Genomic DNA, 21,281 nt, shown 5'->3' with positions numbered 1-21,281 from the left:
GGAAGATCGAAAGTGCAAAGCCAGCTTCAGCATCTTAGCAAGACCCCAAGTGCTCTGGGTTTGATCCCTGGTACAAAACAAAACAAAAACAAAAACAAAAAACTATAGCTATGAAACAAAATTCCCTTGCTGTTTGTATTTCTGATAATTTGGGACAAAGGGCTAAAGACTGAAGTGAATCTTATACATCTTGGGCAACAGTGATGAGTGGACTCACTGTTGCCAGGACAAGTCATTTGAGTGTGCTGCCAATAGAGGGAGACATTTATTCTAATCCAGCAATCTCTTGCTCATTTGCAAAAAGATTGGCCTGGGAAGTGTGAATACACATGATTCAAGCTTCCAAACTTGGGTTTCCTTAGCTTTAGTGTTTAACTGCTGAAGATAGTTTGTGAAAATGTTCTAATGCTTTTCTTGTACTTGGATCCCTTGTGAAAGCAGTTTTAATGGTATGCGAGGTGGGTTTGCTTGAGGAGGGGTCAAGGAAGCCCACAAAATGGTCAATAACTAGGAGCCATGAAAATGGAGGCATCAGATAATACATGACTCTTTCAAAAAAAAAAAAAACCTTCTTTAGGAAAGAGACAAAAGATAGAGGGTTCAGGGAGGTGAGGAAATTAAGACAGAAGAGAGGATACGAGTAGACTGAGGGAAAGAAGCTAGTGGAGTGAGGAGAGTGACTGTGTAGGAGATAGAGGTAATTGCTGATGAAATAAGACCCTATAGAAGATGGGAAGGATGACACCAGGAGCACAGTCACTGTCTAGAATTAGGTAAGAGGAGAGAGAGGAAAGGAGGTGGGGGCCTAACTCAGGGAGATATGTTGGTAGAAACAGAATTTGAAGAAACACTCAGTTACCTCAAAATTGTAAAAATTCTTCCAGCAACCTGTGATTTTGCCCTACTGCTTATTACAACCATTCAAAAGACAAGGAACCTGAGGCAAAGAGCAGCAAAATAGCTTTAGTTTGTAAAGAGTGTTAGGTGTGTTCAGCATCAAACATTCCTGCCTTGACCTCTTTCTTCTAGGTTCTGTTAAGACAATCATTTCTGGATTTTCCTAGGACCTCAACCACGAGGCTCCCATTCTAAAATGTGGTTCCCTCATCATAGGGGTTCTCCTTGCTGAGCAACTACAGTAAAGAACTGATTAGTGTAAGAATCATGTAGATTTCAAGATTTGTCTTCTTGTAAATATTCACTGAAAAAGATCATGAAGGCATATTTAATAAATTTGAATTGCTTCCAGGTCATCCATTTGCTGTAGCTGTGTTTGAGGATCACGTGTGGTTCTCAGATTGGGCTATGCCATCGATAATAAGGGTGAACAAGAGGACTGGCAAAAACAGGGTACGTCTCCGAGGCAGCATGCTGAAGCCCTCCTCACTGGTTGTGGTTCATCCATTGGCAAAACCAGGTACACTGGAGATGTTATGCAGTCTTTCCTTGGCTGGAATCTGCAACTATTCTAATTGACAGCCAACAGCGGGGAAGAGGGGGTTTTGAATTTTTCACTAATCTGCATAAATATTAAGATTTTCTAAGATTTTTACTTCATTTTGATTAAGACAGTTTGAAGTTTGGTGATTTAAGTTTTATCCCTAATTTGGTAGTGTTGGTAATCTGGGCTTTATCTCACCAACCTCATCTTTTCTCCAGTAGCTTTTACTTCAAATTTCAAAGACCCTCAGGCAAAAGGCACCAAGGACAGGCATTTTAGGTGCTTGCAGTGGAAGCTTCCACCTACACTTGGGCTTTTCCCCACCCCCTGACATGCCAGTAAGTGAATGTTGGAGAGGAATAAGCAAGTGGAGGAAGCATCTAGCTTCTTACTGTAGCTCTTCTTTCTGAATTGTCTTTTGTCAGTGTGACTAGATTATGAGTCAGGAAATAAGAATCACATCTGACTAAAGAGCTTTTTGAATAAAATTACTAGCTGTACTCAATAAATACTCACAAGGTCATCGCATTCTGAGCGTACCTTAGAATCAGTGGCTCCTTTTGGGAACTCTTCTGAAACAACTCTTGACATTCCCTTGCTGTTGATACACTCAGCTGCTCTCCCCAAAAGCTGTGGACTGTGATTTCCATCAATAGCATCCTTTACAAACTCATCTGTGAATTAACCTCTTCTCTACTAGGTGCAGATCCCTGCTTACATCAGAATGGGGGCTGTGAACATATTTGTCAAGAGAGGTTTGGAACTGCTCAGTGCTCATGTCGTGAAGGTTTTAGGAAAGCCCCAGATGGGAAAACATGTCTGGCTCTGAAGGGTCATCAGATATTGGCAGGTAATGTAGTAGATTATATAGTTAAATTTTCTTACCTGGGCCTAGGAGTATAGCTGTATATCCATTCCTCTGCAGCTTTTGCTGATTTTTAATATTTTATATTATTAAAACTCCCATTTTTAGGAGTGTTAAGAGTGTGTTTGGGTCCCACCACTCCTGTTGAGTTTTGGGTTCCTTATTACAACTAAATTCAATTTAAAAATATTTCCACTGTGAAATTTAAGCTCCAACTGCTTTCCCCACCTTACTTTCCTATTTATTGTGGAGTGGACACAGGCTTGGAAATAAAAGTCAGCATTTGTTGTACAGAAGTTCAGATCCTGAGAAACAGATTGGGGATCCAGCAGATGGAAGAGGATGCAAGACACAGTTGGGATCTAGATATACTTTATTCAGGGATGGCAATAACCCCCAACCCCTAGCTCCCAGCTCCAGCTTCAGCCCCTAGTCAGTTCCATTTTGCCCCCAAGCCATTTCCTCAGGCCTTTTTTAAATGTAGGCCAAAAAAAGAAGAAGGCAGTCTGCCTACAGGTTACCTCGGACAGTGCTCACAAACAAATGTTTGTGTACTTGAGTACATATTTTGAATTAGAGTGGTGATGACCTTGACTACACACACAGAAAACACCTGAAGCCTAGAGGTGGGAGCCTAACTACAGCCATTTAGGGCCTGCCTTACAGCATTTTTATCATCTCACAAAAATGTTGAGAAATTTTGTTTAGAAGTTTTATGTCCTCAATTTTAGAGGAGTAATATGCAGTCTCCCTATCATATGACAGATCATAGGAAACCACAAAGTCCTTTATAAAATATAACAGAATATTAAATAAGCATGGGAAGTCTAACCTGAAAAGGCTTAGTACCTACTATTTTTTGTTTGTTTGTTTGTTTTGTTATATATCTTTTGGTGGTACTTGGAATTAAACCACTGAGCTATATCCCCAGACCTTTTCATTTTTTTTTTTTAATTTTTAGTTGTAGGTGGACACAGTACCTTTATTTTAATTTATTTATTTTTATATGGTGCTGAGGATCGAACCCAGTGCCTCACACATGCTAGGCAAGCACTCTTCCACTGAGCTACACCCCCAACCCGGAGACCTTTTCATTTTTAAAAACTATTTTGAGACAGGGTCTCACTAAGTTCCCAAGGCTGGCCTCAAACCGGTGATTCTCTGGCCTCAGCCTCTTGAGTTGCTAAGATTATAGGTGTGTATCACCATGTCCAGTGACTACCTTTTTTTTTTTTTTCTTAAAGAGAGAGAGAGAGAGAGAGTTTTTTTAATATTTATTTTTTAGTTTTCAGTGGAGATAACATCTTTATTTTATTTTTATATGATGCTGAGGATGGAACCCAGCACCACGTGCATGCCAGGCGAGCATGCTACCACTTGAGCCACATCCCCAACCCTGACCACCTTTTTTACAAACTAAATATGATTTTGAGAAAGAAAATGGAAGAGTAAACCAAGTGTGGTATGTAATTCACTTGGCTCCCTTCAGTAATGCCCAAACAATCGAGGAATATTGGAGTCATTTCTTGATATCTTTCTACCAAAAATATACCAAAGATAATTTAAATTGTATTAAAATTTCTTAGAGAATTCATATGTATCTGTTAGGTACAATATAAACATAACTTAGTGACATAGTGACAATAAATGAATTTATCTATACATGGACTGGAGCTGAATATTTTGAATTTTCAGAATTTTCTCTTATTTTGTTGCCTTAAAACAACAGGTTTATGCCTCTTAGTCTCAGGATTATAGGTGGCACACACCCATAATCTTACACACTTAAAAAATTTTGAGAATCTCAAAAGAGTTTTTTGTTTGTATGAATTATGTCTTTTAATATTTGTGATTAAAAATTAAAATAAAATTTTTACAACTTTATCAAAATTAAAACAATAAATCTCTTATCTACTAGTATAGTAATTTTTTATAACAATTAAATGAGCATACTTTCAAGAGCAAAAAATGGTCAAGAGTTTTAAAAATTAACAATTCTTATTGCTTTATCCTGAGCTTCTTGTGAAACTTTTTTTTTTTTTTTTTTGTGGTGTCAGTGTTGTACCCAGCGGTGCTTTGCCACTGAGCTACATGTTAGTGCATGTTAGTGCAACTTCCGATGGAATTTGATGTCATTACCTTAATTCAGGTTGTGTAACCAACAGTTTTGCCCACCATTGCTTTTGCCATATCAGCACCAGTATGAACACAATGAGAAGAGGCAAATTATATCCTAGTATTATTTTAAAACCAGATTTGACCTTATGGATTCTATGCAGTGGGACCCCGGGGGCCTGTGGAATGCACTGTAGAGAACTGCTGTCTTAGGGAATCCATTTCTGCCACTTTGGGGAGGGGGTAGGTGTGTGGATCCCATGACTGAATTCAATATGCCCTTCTTTATACCCTTTAACATTTTAAAACCAGGCTGATATAAACATGAAAGCAGGCTAAAGGGAAAAGGGGCGACTATGGAAGTTGAGTCAGGGAGATCATCTCTCCAATTTACCTTTAGTTTTGGTGGTCTTTGGTTATGCACTGATTATTTTCATAAGAATTCTGGTATTTTACTCATTGTTTTTTGCCAATGAGTCCTGTCTTTCTTTTCTACTGGCTCCCTGCCCCCACCAAACCACCAAGGGTACTGAAGGAAACTGGGAGGGTAGGATAGTGGGTAAAAGCCACCAAACCTGGACATTTTCTTCTGAATCCTCTTACCTCAAAGAGCCAGTCTGAACTTGGAACCAAGGAATAGCCATGAATATAAATTAAATATTCCTTCAAAGAGCTAAATCAGTTGTATCTTTTGGTCTTCAACAGGTGGTGAAGCTGATCTAGGTAATCAGGTAACACCATTGGATGCCTTCTCTAGGACTAGAGCATCGGAAGATAACATCACAGAATCTCAGCATACACTAGTGGCTGAAATAATGGTGTCAGGTATGAATAATGGATTCTCTACAGCTTTGTTCTGACAATTTCCATTCTACCAATGAGAAACTCTGACTTATCTCTGTCGCTTAACATTAGTTAAATCTATACAAAGCTAATGAATCCAAACTTTGGATTCAAATCCTCTTCTGAATGGCCTGTCCAGATCTGCATTAGTCTGGACATGAACTGTACATTTTGAAAGTCTTTGCACTTAATGTTTTTTGAGGAAATATAACTTGGAAACAAAGGCCAAAATTAGAACAGAATAGAGTTAAATATCCCCATCCATACATAGTATTGGTGTTTGATCATCTAGCTGTTCTTCCACTAGCATCAAGTTAGAGCAATTGATGAGCAAATGTAAGTCGGTTGCTTCAGTTCCTGAGGAAAGCCCATAAACAAACAAACAAAATGTTAGAATTATTTCTGTGTTGCACATTTATCATCAAAATGTCAAATAATGGGCTGGGGATATGGCTCAAGCGGTAACGCGCTCGCCTGGCATGCTCAGGGTGCTGGGTTCGATCCTCAGCATCACATAAAATAAAATAAAGATGTTGTGTCCACCAAAAACTGAAAAATAAATATCAAAAATTCTCTCTCTTTCTTCTCTCTCTCTTTAAAAAAAAGTCAAATAATTTGTTTTGTGTGTAACAACTTTAGGGAACCTGAGTATTTTGTGTTCTGTATTTATTCATGAGGCCAGTGATTTTCGCACTGAGCCCTAGAGCTTCTGCAAACCCCACCCCTTCTTCTCTTTAGGTTACTGTCTATCAATCAGTGTAGTTCACCTTGACTTTGAAACATTTTATTTGTTTATATTACTGAATAGCAGTTTGTTTTAACAAACTGTCTATGCCTTAAAAGAAAAAATTTGAAAACTCCATATTAGGATATTTAAGGAAGGATTTCCCTGACTTTTGTGGTCTGCAGACTACTTAGAAGATATAAAGAGCTCTGAGGACTTCATGCCCCATACCTTATCAGTGTGATTTTTGATAAAATATAAAGAGGTACATATTTTTAGTAATAATAATAACTAAAATTTGTATAAAGCATTGTCATTTGCTGTGTACTTTAAATATATTCTCTATTTTGGTTCTTACTATAATTCATCATTTCAAAGATGCAAAAACTGAGACTAAGTAATATTAATTAGTGACTTAACCCAAGGTTTTTGAAATTATGACCAAATAATTTATGCTAAAGTAAGAATTACTAGAACACTTGGTCACATTAGGAAAATTATTTATTTAACAACTTATTGTGCATACACTATGCCAAGTGCTAGAGATACCAAGATGAGCTAAATATAGTCCTAGTGTGCAAGGTCACGTCTGATGTAGAGATAAGCAATATAATAGAATAAAACCATATCAATTAATATTAGCAGGACATATATCCTTTTAAAGTCACTAGGGATCCCTAGAAGTTTATAGAGCATAATTTGAAAGACTTATGTTTGAAGGACTCAAAGAAAATAAATGACAGATAGTAGATTAGGCATATGGTGGGAATAGGGAAGTGACCAAGTGACAAAAGATCTGTGTACACATATATAATAGTCTGTGTTTGGCTTCATACCTGAAGATTACACAATGCCTAGTGCAGAACAAACAAATTGATTATCTTGATAGAAAAGACCTCATCTTTCCATACTTGGATTGTGTTCTGTTTTGTCCTGCTCTGTGAAATTTAGTTCCATCTGGGTTAGGCTAAAGGTCTTACTTATGTTTTATAGTGAGAGTTTTTAAGTCAACAAAGTATCTTTCTATAATTTAGGGGGGAAAAAAGGAAAACTCCAAGTATAGGGCCTTGTATTCTAGCCCTAGAATCCAAGAACAAAATCTAAAATTCTTAGTGTGGCCCATCAAGCCCTGTTCAGCTGCCCTCAGTCACCAGCCCTTTGTCCTTAGCTTTCTAGGGCCTCTTAGTTACAATAGCCTTGTTGTTTCCTGGGCCTTTAGTGCTCTTTTTAACCTCTCCAAGTCCTATCTGCATTGTCTCAGTATTAATATTCTCTTGCTTAGAAAGCCTTCCTGTCCGAACAGGTGGGATTGCCTCTTAGCTCTTAGAATACAGTATAGTTCTTGATCACATTTGTCACATTAATACTTCAATTATTATGTAAGAAAGCAGAGACCTTGCCTGTATTCTTATTTTTTTTAATGGTACTGGGAATTGAATCCTGGGATACTTTACCTCTGAGCCACATTCCCAACCCTTTTTATTTATTTTGAGATAGGGTCTCACTAAGTTGCAGAAGCTAGCCTTGAACTTGTAATACTCCTGCCTTACTTAGCCTGTCAACATTTTTATCACTCTGCTTTTGACATTCATTCATATCTGAGGCATACTAGGTACTTTTAAGTGAATTTTATTTTTACTAACAGGCCCCAGATTCTATTCTACTGTGATGAGGGTAGGTTTTTTGTTTTTTGGTGGTGCTAGAACTCACACACTAGGCACATGCTCTACCTCTGAACTACATCCTCAGTCCTGACAAAGCTAATTTTTTGTCAGGTTGTTATGATGACCTCCTTCTTTATCATCTTTGTTTAAATATGTATAATATTTTTAAATTCTCAGAGGATTTTTAAAAATATATCTCTTTTTATTCTGGTCCTTACACAAAAATAGACCTAGCAGAAATTGCCACATGTATTTTAAAGCAGAAGGTGAATGTACGCATTCTGTCCTGAACTAATTTTTAATGGAAGGAACTTTGGCTCTAGATTCCCCCTTCCACAACTGCATATCCATTGCTTTTCTTTTTATTTATTTATTTATTTTAATTATTTATATATGACAGCAGAATGCATTTTGATTCATGGTACACAATTGCAGCCCAACTTTTCATTTCTCTGATTGTACACAATGTAGCATCGCACCATGTGTGCAGTCATACATGTACCTAGGGTAATAATGTTCATCACATTCCACCATCTTTTCTGCCCTATGACCCCTCCCCACCCTACTCTTTGCCCAAAGTTCCTCCATTTTTCCCATCCCCGCCCCACCCCATTATGGATCAGATTCCACATATCAGAGAGAACATTCAGCCTTTGGTTTTTGGGATTGGCTTACTTCGCTTAGCATGATATTCTCCAGCTCCATCCATTTATCTGCAAATGCCATAATTTTATTCTCTTTTAATGCTGAGTAATATTCCATTATGTATATATACCACAGTTTCTTCATCCATTCATCTATTGAAAGGCATCTAGTTTGCTTCCATAGTTTAGCTATTGTGAATTGACCTCCTATAAACATTGATGTGGCTGTGTCCCTGTAGTATACTGATTTTAAGTCCTTTGAGTATAGACTGAGGAGTGGGATACCTGGGTCAAATGGTGGTTCCATTCCAGGTTTTCTTAGGAATCTCCATACTGCTTTCCAAAGTGGTTGCACCAATTTGCATCCCACCAGCAATGTATGAGTGTGCCTTTTCCCCAACATCCTCACCAACACTTATTGTTGTTTATATTCTTGATAACTGCCATTCTGACTAATGTGAGATGAAATCTTAGAGTAGTTTCTTTTTTTTTTTTTGGGGGGGGGCGGAAATCTTAGAGTAGTTTTGATTTGCATTTCTCTAATTATTCATTGTTTTTCATTATGCAAAGCTGACTTGAGGTTTGCAAGTTACCAAATAAACCCTGAATCATATTCTAATTTAAGGATAATTCTGCAAGAGATTTAAAATGTCTTGCATAATTGAATACTCTCCACTCTATGCTCTGAGCAGCCTTGATTTGGGAGCTAGTCTTCCAAATATATGCTGATTCAAGTGATTAATTCATTTAACCTGAACTTACCCATCCTAGGAATCATGAGTGACTAGAGATGACTAAGCAAGCATGAAAACTTGTGTTTTCATGAGAGAAATCTTGAAACTTGTGTTTTCATTAGAGAAATCTTCTAGCTCAAGTACCTAAGAAAATGAAATTGCCCTGTACCTGCAATCACATGGCACTCCCATCCTGCCTAGATCATTTGACCTTCTTTGAAATAGGGGCACAAGGGGCTTCTTTGATCTCTTCTGTACTTAGATGAGCAAACTTAGCAGTGAATAGACAGATGATAGTTTATATTTTACTGTGGCATATCAGATCCTCCAGCTCCAAAAAAGGGGGTGGTGGTGGCATTTGGAGAATGATTATATACATAAGCAGTTAAAGAAAAAAAGGCAAAAAATGAAGACAAACGTGCTCATGTTTATGGCTGAACATGTAACTGTCCCCTGGGGGCATTTGTACTTAAATAGAATATGAAATGAAATGATCCATTTACAGCCATTTCCTTGTATGGTTCATAACTTTGTAGAAGTGCCTGGAGGTTTGCAAGTCACTGCATAAATCTTGATAATAAAAACACCTTGTGACATACATATTCTATTATATGTGAGACATGATATTAGTAAATTGACAATAAATCTTTCTATTATTTAATCTCTTTACTGTGTTGATGAACAGATCTATTTGGTACATGTTAGTCTGTCTATCTTTGGGGAGAAGAATAGATTGAATACCTTTATATTTCATAATGGTTGGGAATTGTTAAATAAGTAATAAACCTTTTGAAATTTCAGTCTATTTATTCCTAGCAATTTTATAATTTGAACTTGCAGATTCTCTTAAAAAATATAAGCAAGTTCCCACAAGGCTCTTTGAATACCAAATAATTCTTTAAGACTAAAGTTTGTTGAGAGTATGTGAACAGAAACATATGGCTTATAGATACTTTACTGTAGATATAGATTATAGGTCAACAGAATGTTTCTATTTGGTGATTAGCCTGTACCAGAATGTGCGGAAGAAAGTGCTGGAACGCTTTGTAGATTCCAGGATGTTAAAGTCCATTTTCTCCTTTAAGATCTGGAAATAATTGCCTAGGTTTCTTGCTGTTTGCAGATGAAGATGACTGTTCCCCCATGGGATGTGGCAGCCATGCCCAGTGTGTTTCAGAGGGAGAGAATGCCACCTGTCAGTGTTTGAAAGGATTTACCTGGGATGGAAAACTATGTTCTGGTAAGAGCAAAGGCTAAATACACATACTTGAAAATTTGTGAATTAGAAACATTCTTTTTGCTCTTAATGACTCAATATCTTCAGAAGAAGTTATGTAATCACAGATTTAAATAGTAATTTGATATTAATCTAAAAATATGGATGGCATACATAGAAAATATGAAACATAAATATACTTACATATAATATTAACATATAATGAGTTTATATTAAAATTATACAGTAAATGCAGTTGACATTAAGAGGAAGAATTTATAATGAGCTTCAGAAGCAAGAATTTAAGTTCAAGTCAAATTTACAAATTCACAAATTCCAGTGAAAACAGAATGTTTTTATGTGATTTATTTAATATTTATTTTTTAGTTGTAGTTGGACATAATACCTTTATTTTTATTTATTTATTTATTTTCTCTTTTTATTAATATTTTAAAATAAATGGCAGCAGAATGCATTACAATTCTTATTACACATATAGAGCACAATTTTTCATATCTCTGGTTGTATATCAAATATGTTCACACCAGTTCGTGTCTTTGGATAATGATGTCCATCACATTTCACCATCCTTGCTACCCCTGCCACCTCCCTTCCCCTCCCACCCCTCTGCCCTATCTAGTGTTCGTCTATTTCTCCCATGCTCCCTGTCCCTACCCAACTATGAGTTATTCACTTTATATCAAAGAAAACATTTGGCATTTGGTTTTTTGGGATTGGCTAACTTCACTTAGCATCATCTTCTCCAACGCCATCCATTTACCTGCAAATGCCATGATTTTATCTTCTTTTAATGCTGAGTAATATGCCACATTTTTTAATCCATTCATCTACTAAAGGGCATCTAGAATGGTTCCACAGTTTAGCTCTTGTGAATTGTGCTGCTATCAACATTGATGTGGCTGTGTCCCTGTATTATGCTGTTTTTAAATCCTTTGGTTCTAGACCGAGGAGAGGGATAGCTGGGTCAAATGGTGATTCTATTCCCAGTTTTCCAAGGAATCTCCATACTGCTTTCCATATTGGCTGCACCAATTTGCAGTCCCACCAGCAATGTATGAGTGTACCTTTTCCCCCACATCCTCGCCAACACTTATTTTTATTTATTTATTTTTATGTGGTACCGAGGATCAAACCCAGGATTTCACATGTGCTAGGCGAGCGCTCAACCGCTGAGCCACAACCCCAGCCCCAGAACTTTTTTCTCCCACAGAAGTTTAGCCAAAGTTTTAATCAAATAAATAGATTGTCATGGATAGGTTAATATTTTTTATCAATGGCATCAAAATGATATGTTAGTGATTACTGAAAAAAATATCAGTCCTTATGATCTGAAACTATGGTATGAATTGGTTTACTTACACATATTTAACTGTTTGCACAGGTAAGAACTCTGGAGAAATTAATTCACAAGTTCAGATTTGCATGATATTTGCAAATAGTATGTTAACAGCCGTATGATAAAATACAAGTTTGTTTATTTTTTCCTACTGTTGCTATTTATACCAAGCCTAAATATTTATCTAATGCACAATTTTGCCCACAGATATAGATGAATGTGAGGTGGGTAGCACAGTTTGTCCTCCTGTCTCCTCCAAATGCATCAATACAGAAGGCAGTTATGTCTGTGGATGCTCCCAAGGTTACCAAGGAGATGGAATTCACTGTCTTGGTAAGAGAGTGGTTGGCGCAGGAGGGTGGAAGAAAGCCTTGGAGAATCACAAAACATCGTGGGTGTGGTGGGCCAAGAAAAGACAGGTTGTAATTGGGGTGATACACATATCAAGACTAGAAGCGGAGTCACATGACCTATTCTGACATATTTCATTCCTTGATAGTCACTTTTGTATTACAGCTACACTAGTCAGTGTCAAGCCTCTGACACTGGAGGCTATTTACCTCTCTGTTTTTTGTTCTTTCTCTGGGATTTGAGTGACATCAGTGTCTCTCAGTGCTCCATGCCTTGAGCCATCATGGGGGAGTTGGACATTTCTTTGTCATTGAATTTGGCATCTGGAATGTGGTGAACTACAAATTTGATTTGGGGCTGTTGGAAGTTACTTCAGAGAAAAGGAGGTGTGGTTCCCTGAAAGGGATCTTTGGGTTTCTTGATGTGTAATAGGCAGGAGACTCAAGCCACTGACATTCAGATAGAAGTAAGAATGATTGAAACCTCTTTCATAATCACCATCCTCTACCAAGATCTGGGTGAGGCCTGTCAGGTTGGGAGTTCACTCTGTGGCTGTCTTCCACCTTTCCAGGTGTCAGTGGCATAGTATATTGTACAAGTGGAGACCTGCCTGAAGGCACCCGTTCCTGCTGCAGTGGTTATCTGAGGTTTCATAGGGCTTTAAAATTTTTCTTCCAGTGTTTTCTTTTTCTGAAAACATAAAAAAATATTTTCATGCCAGATGCCCTGATAAGAAATTCAAACGATAGTGCTTTCTTCCACATGTTAAGTTAAAAAAGAAGTATCAATCATAACTATCCATTTTCTGGATCTGGATGGTTTAAACCAAACCTTTATCAGATTAGTTCTGTGGAGTCCACAGAGATTTGAAAATGCTCTTTTAAGCACATATTTGGCTGTCAGTCAGGAAAATGTCACCATTCTAATTAAGAAGGCTCATAGATAATTTACACAAACAGACTTCATATTTAATTTCCTTTGAAAAGAAGATATCCTTTCTCAAATGTTTAAACTCTTGATTCTCTGTTACTAACCCACATCTAAGATGTGCTATGGATGTCATGGTCTGACCTGCCTGGTTGGCATGGAGTCCTCAGACTCCATGGAAACTTGTGCTTGCTCCTGTTCTCTCTTGGTCCTTATCTTCTGTCTCTCTGCCTGTATGTAGATAGGTGAATATATTGCTTTCAGCCATGCCTGACACATAAGTGCTATATGAAAGTGTTGTTCTTACTACTGGAAATAGTTGTGTTTCATGGCAAGGGTACATTTTTGTTTTTGCTTTTCAGAAAAGCTCACTCTTTGTCTCGAGTTGATAGTTCATTGACATTACAACATGAGGCCAGTTAGAAAAAAAAGAGTCAATTTGAACCATTCAGAACAGTAACATAATGTGATAGATATTGTATTGGTTCATATTAGGTGCAAAGATACAGTACTAGTAACTGTGAGGAATGCCAGGATGAGGGAGCCAGTCTTCTTGCAAGGAGAATATGATCTACAAGAAACACAGCTGTGATAAGTGGTTAAGAAAGATGTACATTATAAGAGATATAAAAATCATAGTGGAAGTTTAAAACTGGAAGAAATATGTTTGAGGTATTGGGAACTCTTTCATGGAAGAATGTCATTTTAGAGGGACTGTGGGGAATGAGTAAATATTAATCAGACAAAAATGTGAAGGTAGGAAGTATTCTAAAAATCATATACCTTATTGGTGAGTAGATAATAGGTTTGGGGTTGGGTGGTGGGGTGGTGTTGCCATAACAAAGTATTAAAGTATCATAGACTATAGCTTATACAACAGAAATTTGTTTTCTCAGTTTTGGAGGCTGAAATTCCCAGATGAACAAGCTGGCTGGTTGGTTCTGGTGAAGGATCTTTCCCTCTTGCAGACGTCCACCTTCTTGCCACATTCTCACGCAGCTTTTCCTCTGTGGTGTGCAGAAGGAGAAACAACTCTGGCGCTTCTTCCCCTTCTTTTAAGGACACCAGTCCTATTGGATTAGGGCCTCACCCTTCTGATGTCATTTAACCTTAATTACCTTAATCTTTATACACCCTATCTTAACATACGATACATTGGGAGTCAAGGCTTCAACATGTGAATTTGTGGGGAGACACTATTCAGTCCCTAACAGATGGATTGGGTTACATTTGTGCAAGATTAGAACCCAAGGACCAGTCATTCGTGTTTTCTCTGGGCCAAATTTCATACTAAATTTTGTAGTAGTCGCATGAAAAAAACAAAAAGGAAGAGTTGGAATTCATTTTAACCATTTATTTATTCTAATTCATTTAAAATATGAATGTTTTAATATGTAATCAACATAAAATTATTGGATTTTTATGTTTTATTTTAGCATTGTGTCTTCCAAATCTGGTATGTGCTTTATGCTTACAGCAGATCTGTGTGAACGAGGTGCATTTCAGGAGCTCAATGCTTCTGTGTTGCAATGGCTTTCATATTAGACAGCACAGTGGTAGGAACAGAGAGCCACTGGCAGCATTTCAGTGAAGACGTGCAGTAATGGGTTATCATCATCCTGGTCTAGGAAGAATTATCTGGCATTGGTGTTTAGGAGTGCCCTGCGGAAGACATGGAATGCAGAAATATAGTGAGACTGTTGTAGCCAGAAATTACCTGAATATTAGGGTGGTGGCAGTTGAGAAAGAAAAGTGTGTGTGGGGGGGGGAGGTAGTTGGGAAAGAAAGGATGCTTTATTTATATGGTTCATGTTTATGTTAAAAAAACAAACATGTTAAATTTGATATAACATTTATGTCAATGGCTGGATGTCTGTTTACAAAAGTTAAGTATGAATTTTGGGATCTTAACTTCTAAATGTTTGCCTGGAAGTAGTTTACCAAACTCCAATTTGGCAAAGTCTCCTTTTTTTCCAAGCAGAAGAAAGAAACCCTCTGTCAGGAGCCTAGAGCACCTGAATGGGTATGCAGCCAAGGATTCAGTTCATCTCTTTCTCTAGCATTCATATTGGAACCCCTAAAAACGTGTAGGGCTCTGAAAACATGAAGTTGAATATAACCACCTTCTAAAATGTTGGACTTTCCAGTTGCATAACACTCTTTCCTTCCTCTGCACTCCACTCTTCCCCATTCCCATTTTTCTGACAGATATTGATGAGTGCCACCTGGGGGTTCATAGCTGTGGAGAGAATGCCAACTGTACAAATACAGAGGGAGGCTATACCTGCATGTGTGCTGGCCGCCTGTCTGAACCTGGACTGTCTTGCCCTGGTAGGTTGTTGGTGGGTGGTCTAGATGGAAGGGAAAAGACTTGGTTCAGGGAAATTCTGTACCCCAGTATATTTGCATTAGAGATTCTAGAAATCATTCGGTTTGACCAGGCTGGAGAGCTGACTTTACTCTTTGTGTTGATACTGGGCTTGAAAACTTGAAATGGTCCAGGCCTTCTTAATTTAATAGCATCTGGAATAAATCCTTTTTTATTACTTGCAGTTCAATATAGGTGAGTACCCAGGTGGTTCCCTTTAACTATGTGACTAATCTCCTGATTTGTAATGTTGATTCCTGGGGCTCCTGGAAAAACTTTGCAGGGCAAAGCAGGTTTTAAGTATGCCTGGATTTTAAATAACGTATTTTATTTATTCTAATATATCCAAATAGTAACATTTTAATATGAAATCAGTATAAAATGAGATATTTTACATTCTTTTCAATTTTGGTAAGAAGTCTTCCAAATCTGGTATGTGTTTTATACTTAGTGCACATTTTGGTGTAGGCCAGATGTATTTCAGGAGCTCAATGATCCTGATTTGCAATGGCTGCCATGTTGGACAGCACAGCTGTAGTGACAGAGCCACTGGCAGCACTTCAGTGAAGTGGCGCAAGGATGGAGAATAGGGAAAATAATCACTTGGTAGGATTTTAAAATGCTACTATAAAAAGTCGTTATTTCTTGATCTAAAATTAGCATTCCAACTCTCTTCACTTTCTTTTTAAACATTCATTGCAGTTGACTTTTGCTTCCTGAACTTTTTCCCATAACAGCAGTATCTTCTTAACCCTCAGCACCCTAAATGGGGAGCTGATTTCACCTAGAACCTGGAAGGATGGGTCCTTCCTCCCACTGCCAGTTGCTTGCCTCTCAGCTCTGCAAACAAAAAACATCCTCAGAAAAGAAATTTCTGCACTTGCCTGGGCTCTGTTTTTTAGCATGTTATTTTTCTCAGATAATTTGTTCTTCTTAAAGATATTGAAAACCTTTTCTTTATATAGTCAGCTACACATCCTGATGTTTTTCTTTTAGTCCATTTTGTCCCATCATCCCAGATGTGAAACACCTACAAAAACTTAAATATAGTACATAATATATAATATAATTATGTTAAAGTAATAAGAATATACTCATAATATTATAATACTTATAATGTATATAAGCTCTATATTATAATTTACCACCTCTTTTAATGCATCTATATCAATTTTATTGAAATATTTGCAGAATTGAAAACTTGGGATTTAATGGATTAAAGAGTAGTGAATCATTCAAAAAGAGATCTTACCATTTTGGCATTCCTCTGCTATAGTAACATTTCCTTCCTGCTAAAGTTGCCACAGTCTGCTCTCTGAGGGTTCCCCTAAAAGTTTAATAGTTTTTAGAAGAAAATATTGTATGGGAGAAAATTTTGAGACTCCCAGGATTTGGTGGGTAATGGACTGTTTATTGGTGAGATAGTTTAAAGACAAACAAACACCAGCTGTTCCATGACACCTTAAAGCTAGCTATCATTTCACATAATCAGTTTGTGTTTCTGGTTATTATGTGTTTTTGAATGACAGACTTGCTTTTATATGAGATCAGTGACGTAATCCATATGGGGATTTAGGATGGCCATTTTCTTATTTGCCTCCAATATACCTCAGAATATCTAAAGAAATAAGAGTTAACTTCATAGTGAATGGCATAAAGTCTGCTTGGTAAGGAGAAACTCTTGTTGCTCCTGATAGTTCTACCATTACTGAGAGACATGGTATCACAAATTGTTCACAGAAACTAATTCCTGATATTAATACTTAAAAAACCTTTATCACAAAAAATAAAAGTGATGTCTATGATTCTTCCAGACTATACACCACCCCCTACCCTCCAGGAAGATGGCCACCATCTGGTCAGAAATAGTTACCCAGGATGTCCTGAGTCACATGATGGGTACTGCCTCCATGGTGGAGTATGTATGTATGTTGAAGCAGTAGACAGCTATGCATGCAAGTAAGTCCAGTTCTTCCTGACAGCACCAAGGTGCTATCCTAGTCCATAATGTTTCACTAATTTGTAGAATTATATGTAGGAGATTTTTTTTCATAATTAGATTTTTTTTCCTTAGGAAAACATGAATACATAGATTATGGTGTGTGGGTGCACACCTCAAGGCACTTTCCTTGCATATATATCACCACCTCCTCCCAGTCACCAGTGGTAAACATAAAGGAAAGTAATTGGTGATTTTCCTTTTATTTAAATAATTGCTCAAATGGTCTAGGAATTAAATTTCTCATTCTGCTTGAAAAACATGTTTATGGAGAATTTCTTAAAACTTTGATTTATTCTCTGTCAAATAAATGGAGAACATTCACAATATGTTTTTATATTTACAAAAATGTTGTACATATTCACATTGAACTTTTTACCTTTGCTTTTCAAAACTGAAATAAATTTTTCTTCACTTCCTAGTGGTTGATTCTTACATTTTTATTGTTTAGTCACAATTGTTGAGAGCTGCAGGTATTGTCTTCCGCTCCCTTTTTTTGCCACATGAGGGTTTCACCATGGGCAAAATGGTACCCTGAAATCGGATTTGAGGAAGACATAAAACAATGAAGTATTCCCACAGGGCTCACTCAGAACACCTTTCCTGTGGAGCCTTTAATAAAACTCAAGCTCACAATAGCTAGTTCTACACCAAATCTTACTTTTAATGAATTTCACATTTTCCAGGCAATATGAGGGACCCAACTAGAGAAAAATAAATAGGTCTCCTGTGTTTAGACCCCTGTCTCATTGATAATTTTCTCCGAGCCTGAAGGAGTGATAAAATATTCTGACTCTCATGAACAGATACTACAAGTTTAAAGACATTAATGATTTTATCAATAATAATGCACAGAAACATAGTCTAAATTATTTATGGAGGAAGTTATATTCTGTGACAGAATGTGTGTGTGTGACCTTGCATTACAAATCATGTCAGCATGGCAAAAATTTGAAAAACGTTCGTGAATATTAGTCAAAATGACTCAGTTCTAATGAAATTCTGCTTTCATTTTTATATTTACCCCTATAATTTTAAACCTATGATAACTTGACAAATTATAGTAGTATACTTGAAATTAATGTTCTTTAATATTAAGAAATAAACAATTTTTACCTGTTCATGATTTCTTATACCCTCAAGTAATGAAATTACAGAAACAAGTGTCCTAATTCATTAGGTCTTATTTGTTTTCTTCCATGGTACTTCAGGTCATAAAAATCATTACAATGACCAAAAAAAAAAAAAAAAAAAAAGGTTGCTGTATTGCATTTAGTACAGTATTGCATTTAGTATGAGTTCTTGAGCACAATGCTTTTCTTCCTATCATTAAATCCTGATGAAAATATCATATTTCTCTAATAATGTTTTAAACTAGAATTTGTTCAAAATGACAAATTAGATGACATTCACCTTTAATTACCTTTAGTCAAAAGCAATATTTAAAACTATTATCAGTATACATAGTAATCTGGACCATAACTTTGTTTTTGAGTTGTATATTTAGTAAAAAAAAAATGTGGTTTAGTCAAGTATTCAACCCTTCCCTCCTTTTGCCCTGCTGATCTCACCTAGTATTTTATTAATTCTATAACAAAACTCTAGGGAGTGCTTTCCAGCCCAGCTTTATTGGAAACACTGCATCTTTTGCCACAGAGCAGGTTTTTATTCTAGGGTTTTTAAGGGACCGGCTCTTCCTTCTTTGCCTGGAGACAGTGGGAGTTCCCCTCAGAGACCTGAATGCAGAGGAAGTGAGCCATGGAGGTATCTGTGCCCACACAGCTCCTCCAAGCCTTCCTGGCTTGGAGAGTCTCAGGAGGCCCCAAAGCTCTTAAGCTCAGAGAAGATCCCCCTTCGTTCTGGTTTAGCTTTGACCGGACACACTGTTGCACATCTTCTTTAGATGAACATCCCCTACACCAGTCTGTGCAATGTTTCTTGAAGACAGGGTTGCGTGACCAAATCTATTTGAGAAACATTTCAGATTCCAACCTTCAATTCTTGATACATAGCACACCACCAACACACTATCAAGTCTTGTTTACCTTTATTTCATCTAGAATGTCTTGAAATTATTTGACTGTAGAAATTCAAACTTAATTGGCCAGAGAATCTTTTGTTGGTTTAGCACAAGAACCAATTAATAGTCTAAAGGACTCGTGATTTGTGTCCTTCTCCCTCGTAAACTGGGGACTGTTCTGGGCCTTGTAAGACAGAAAGGCTCTGCTACTGCAACCTGTCTTAGCTCTCAGGATTCTTGGTCGTGTGATGGACATCCTTAAAACCCTCAAGTCTCTGAGAGGTCCAAAGGTATGGCTCATTAATATCAAAGAGTTTAAAAGTGGCTGATAGACATTGATAGTAAATAATTATAACCAAAGATAGCTAGAATCAAAGTAGTACCCAGGAAAGCCTAGAATAACCTAATGGTCTTTTATACATCTACAAATAAAGCTTGAAGCCTTTTTTGGAAGTAGCATGGTATAATAGGACACAGGCTTTGACATAAAAGAGTAACTTGAATCAAACCTTCCATTCATTAGCTATGTAGCCATGTACAAATTACTTAATTCTTTGAGCTTCAGTTTCCTCACCTGTAAAATGAGAACATGCCATCAAAACTAAAATGTGTTGAAGTGCCTATTAATAATGTCAGACACATAAGAGGCTTAACAAATGCTTGTTGCTTTCCCTCCTTTCTCTCAAAGTGACTTGCCAAGCTCCTGTGATAACGTAAGGGTAGAACTAGGAATGGACAGATCTTTTGGAGCTAGTTCAGTGTTTTTTCCCCAGGCTGCTGCTTCCCATCAAAGGAGCTGATTTGAGTTATCTGTGTATTCATCCCTTCAGTTCTTTGGGGAATTTGTAATGCCATGTTTTAAAAGTTAATTCTCTTAAAACAAATATAATACAGTTGTTTACCCAAGATCCCAGTTGTTTCTGGAAATGAGCATTCTCACTAGATGGCAGCATTGTTTCATCTACTTTGAAAAATTCAACTGTAAATCAATCACTGATGATTCTAGTTACATTGTATTAATGAGACAGTAAGGCATTTGTGAGTGAATGTCCCTTTTTTTCCCTCTGTTAGGTATTTTCTCCTTAATAAAATAAGAAAATTTTTGTGTCATCACTGTGAGCTTCTCTTGGGTCATTGTCCAGTGGTGATTAAAAAGGAAAAAAATTTCTTTCCTACCTTAGGTTGTGCTTCCTGTTCAGGGGATACATGTGTTCTTCCTTTTAGTTTGCTTTCAAGTGAGGGAATCTGCCTTCAAATTCTTCTTTCCTTTGACCTTTGTTCATTGCAATCTGGCCAAACATTTGTTTCCCAAACTCCCCTGGCTCTCAGGGCTGAATTGCTTTGTGTTGGTTTTAAAAGGTGGCTCCTCAGGATTTTAGCCTAAGAGAAATTGATCTTTAATCAATGTTCTGTAATACCTTATAGAGGCAGTATGCAAATAATTTTCCATCAATCCCAGGGCAAGCAGACTAAAAGGGGCAGTCTGTGTGGCATTAACTTATAAACCGTAGTGCTTTCAGCTGACCCCTGATGGATTTTCCATGTGCTTCTAAAGAGATGAGTCTGGGAATGCAGAGATGGCTGGCTATTGAGTCTGAAGACTATCAAATGCCCTTGGCCAGGGTCTCTGATGACTTCTGTTTGTATGTTGCTATAGCTGTGTTATTGGCTACGTCGGGGAGCGATGTCAGCACCGAGACCTGAGATGGTGGGAACTGCGCCATGCTGGCCATGGGCAGCAGCGGAACATCACCGTGGTGGCTGTCTGTGTGGTCGTGCTGGTTCTGCTGCTGCTCCTAGGGCTGTGGGGTGCTCACTACTACAGGTGACCCTTTCTTCCCATTGGTACCTTCAAACCTCTAAGTCCTCCCAAGGGAACACCTGCCTCCTCAGGATGCCCCTTATCTATCTATGGACTACACTTTAATAATAAGTAGTAATAATAGGTAGTAGTAGGAGTAATAGGTTTTTAAAATCCAGGATTTTACTGCCCTACAATATCAGTGCATTCAT

The 21,281-nt window shown here is 37.4% G+C and overlaps 1 protein-coding gene across 1 annotated transcript in view; it reads left to right on the top strand.

Moving 5' to 3' along the window:
- Positions 1-21,281, top strand: part of Egf (epidermal growth factor) — a 135,020-nt gene that overhangs the window by 60,480 nt on the left and 53,259 nt on the right. Inside the window, exons 14-21 of the mRNA XM_027935537.2 lie at positions 1,250-1,417; positions 2,142-2,291; positions 5,127-5,246; positions 10,154-10,270; positions 11,811-11,936; positions 15,090-15,212; positions 17,064-17,208; positions 20,926-21,093. Coding sequence (XP_027791338.2) covers positions 1,250-1,417; positions 2,142-2,291; positions 5,127-5,246; positions 10,154-10,270; positions 11,811-11,936; positions 15,090-15,212; positions 17,064-17,208; positions 20,926-21,093 — 1,117 coding nt within the window. The remainder of the gene's footprint in view (positions 1-1,249; positions 1,418-2,141; positions 2,292-5,126; positions 5,247-10,153; positions 10,271-11,810; positions 11,937-15,089; positions 15,213-17,063; positions 17,209-20,925; positions 21,094-21,281) is intronic.

Source organism: Marmota flaviventris, chromosome 7, assembly GCF_047511675.1.
Source record: "Marmota flaviventris isolate mMarFla1 chromosome 7, mMarFla1.hap1, whole genome shotgun sequence".
NCBI classification, from domain to species: domain Eukaryota; kingdom Metazoa; phylum Chordata; class Mammalia; order Rodentia; family Sciuridae; genus Marmota; species Marmota flaviventris.
This window is presented reverse-complemented; position numbering and strand designations above follow the sequence as displayed.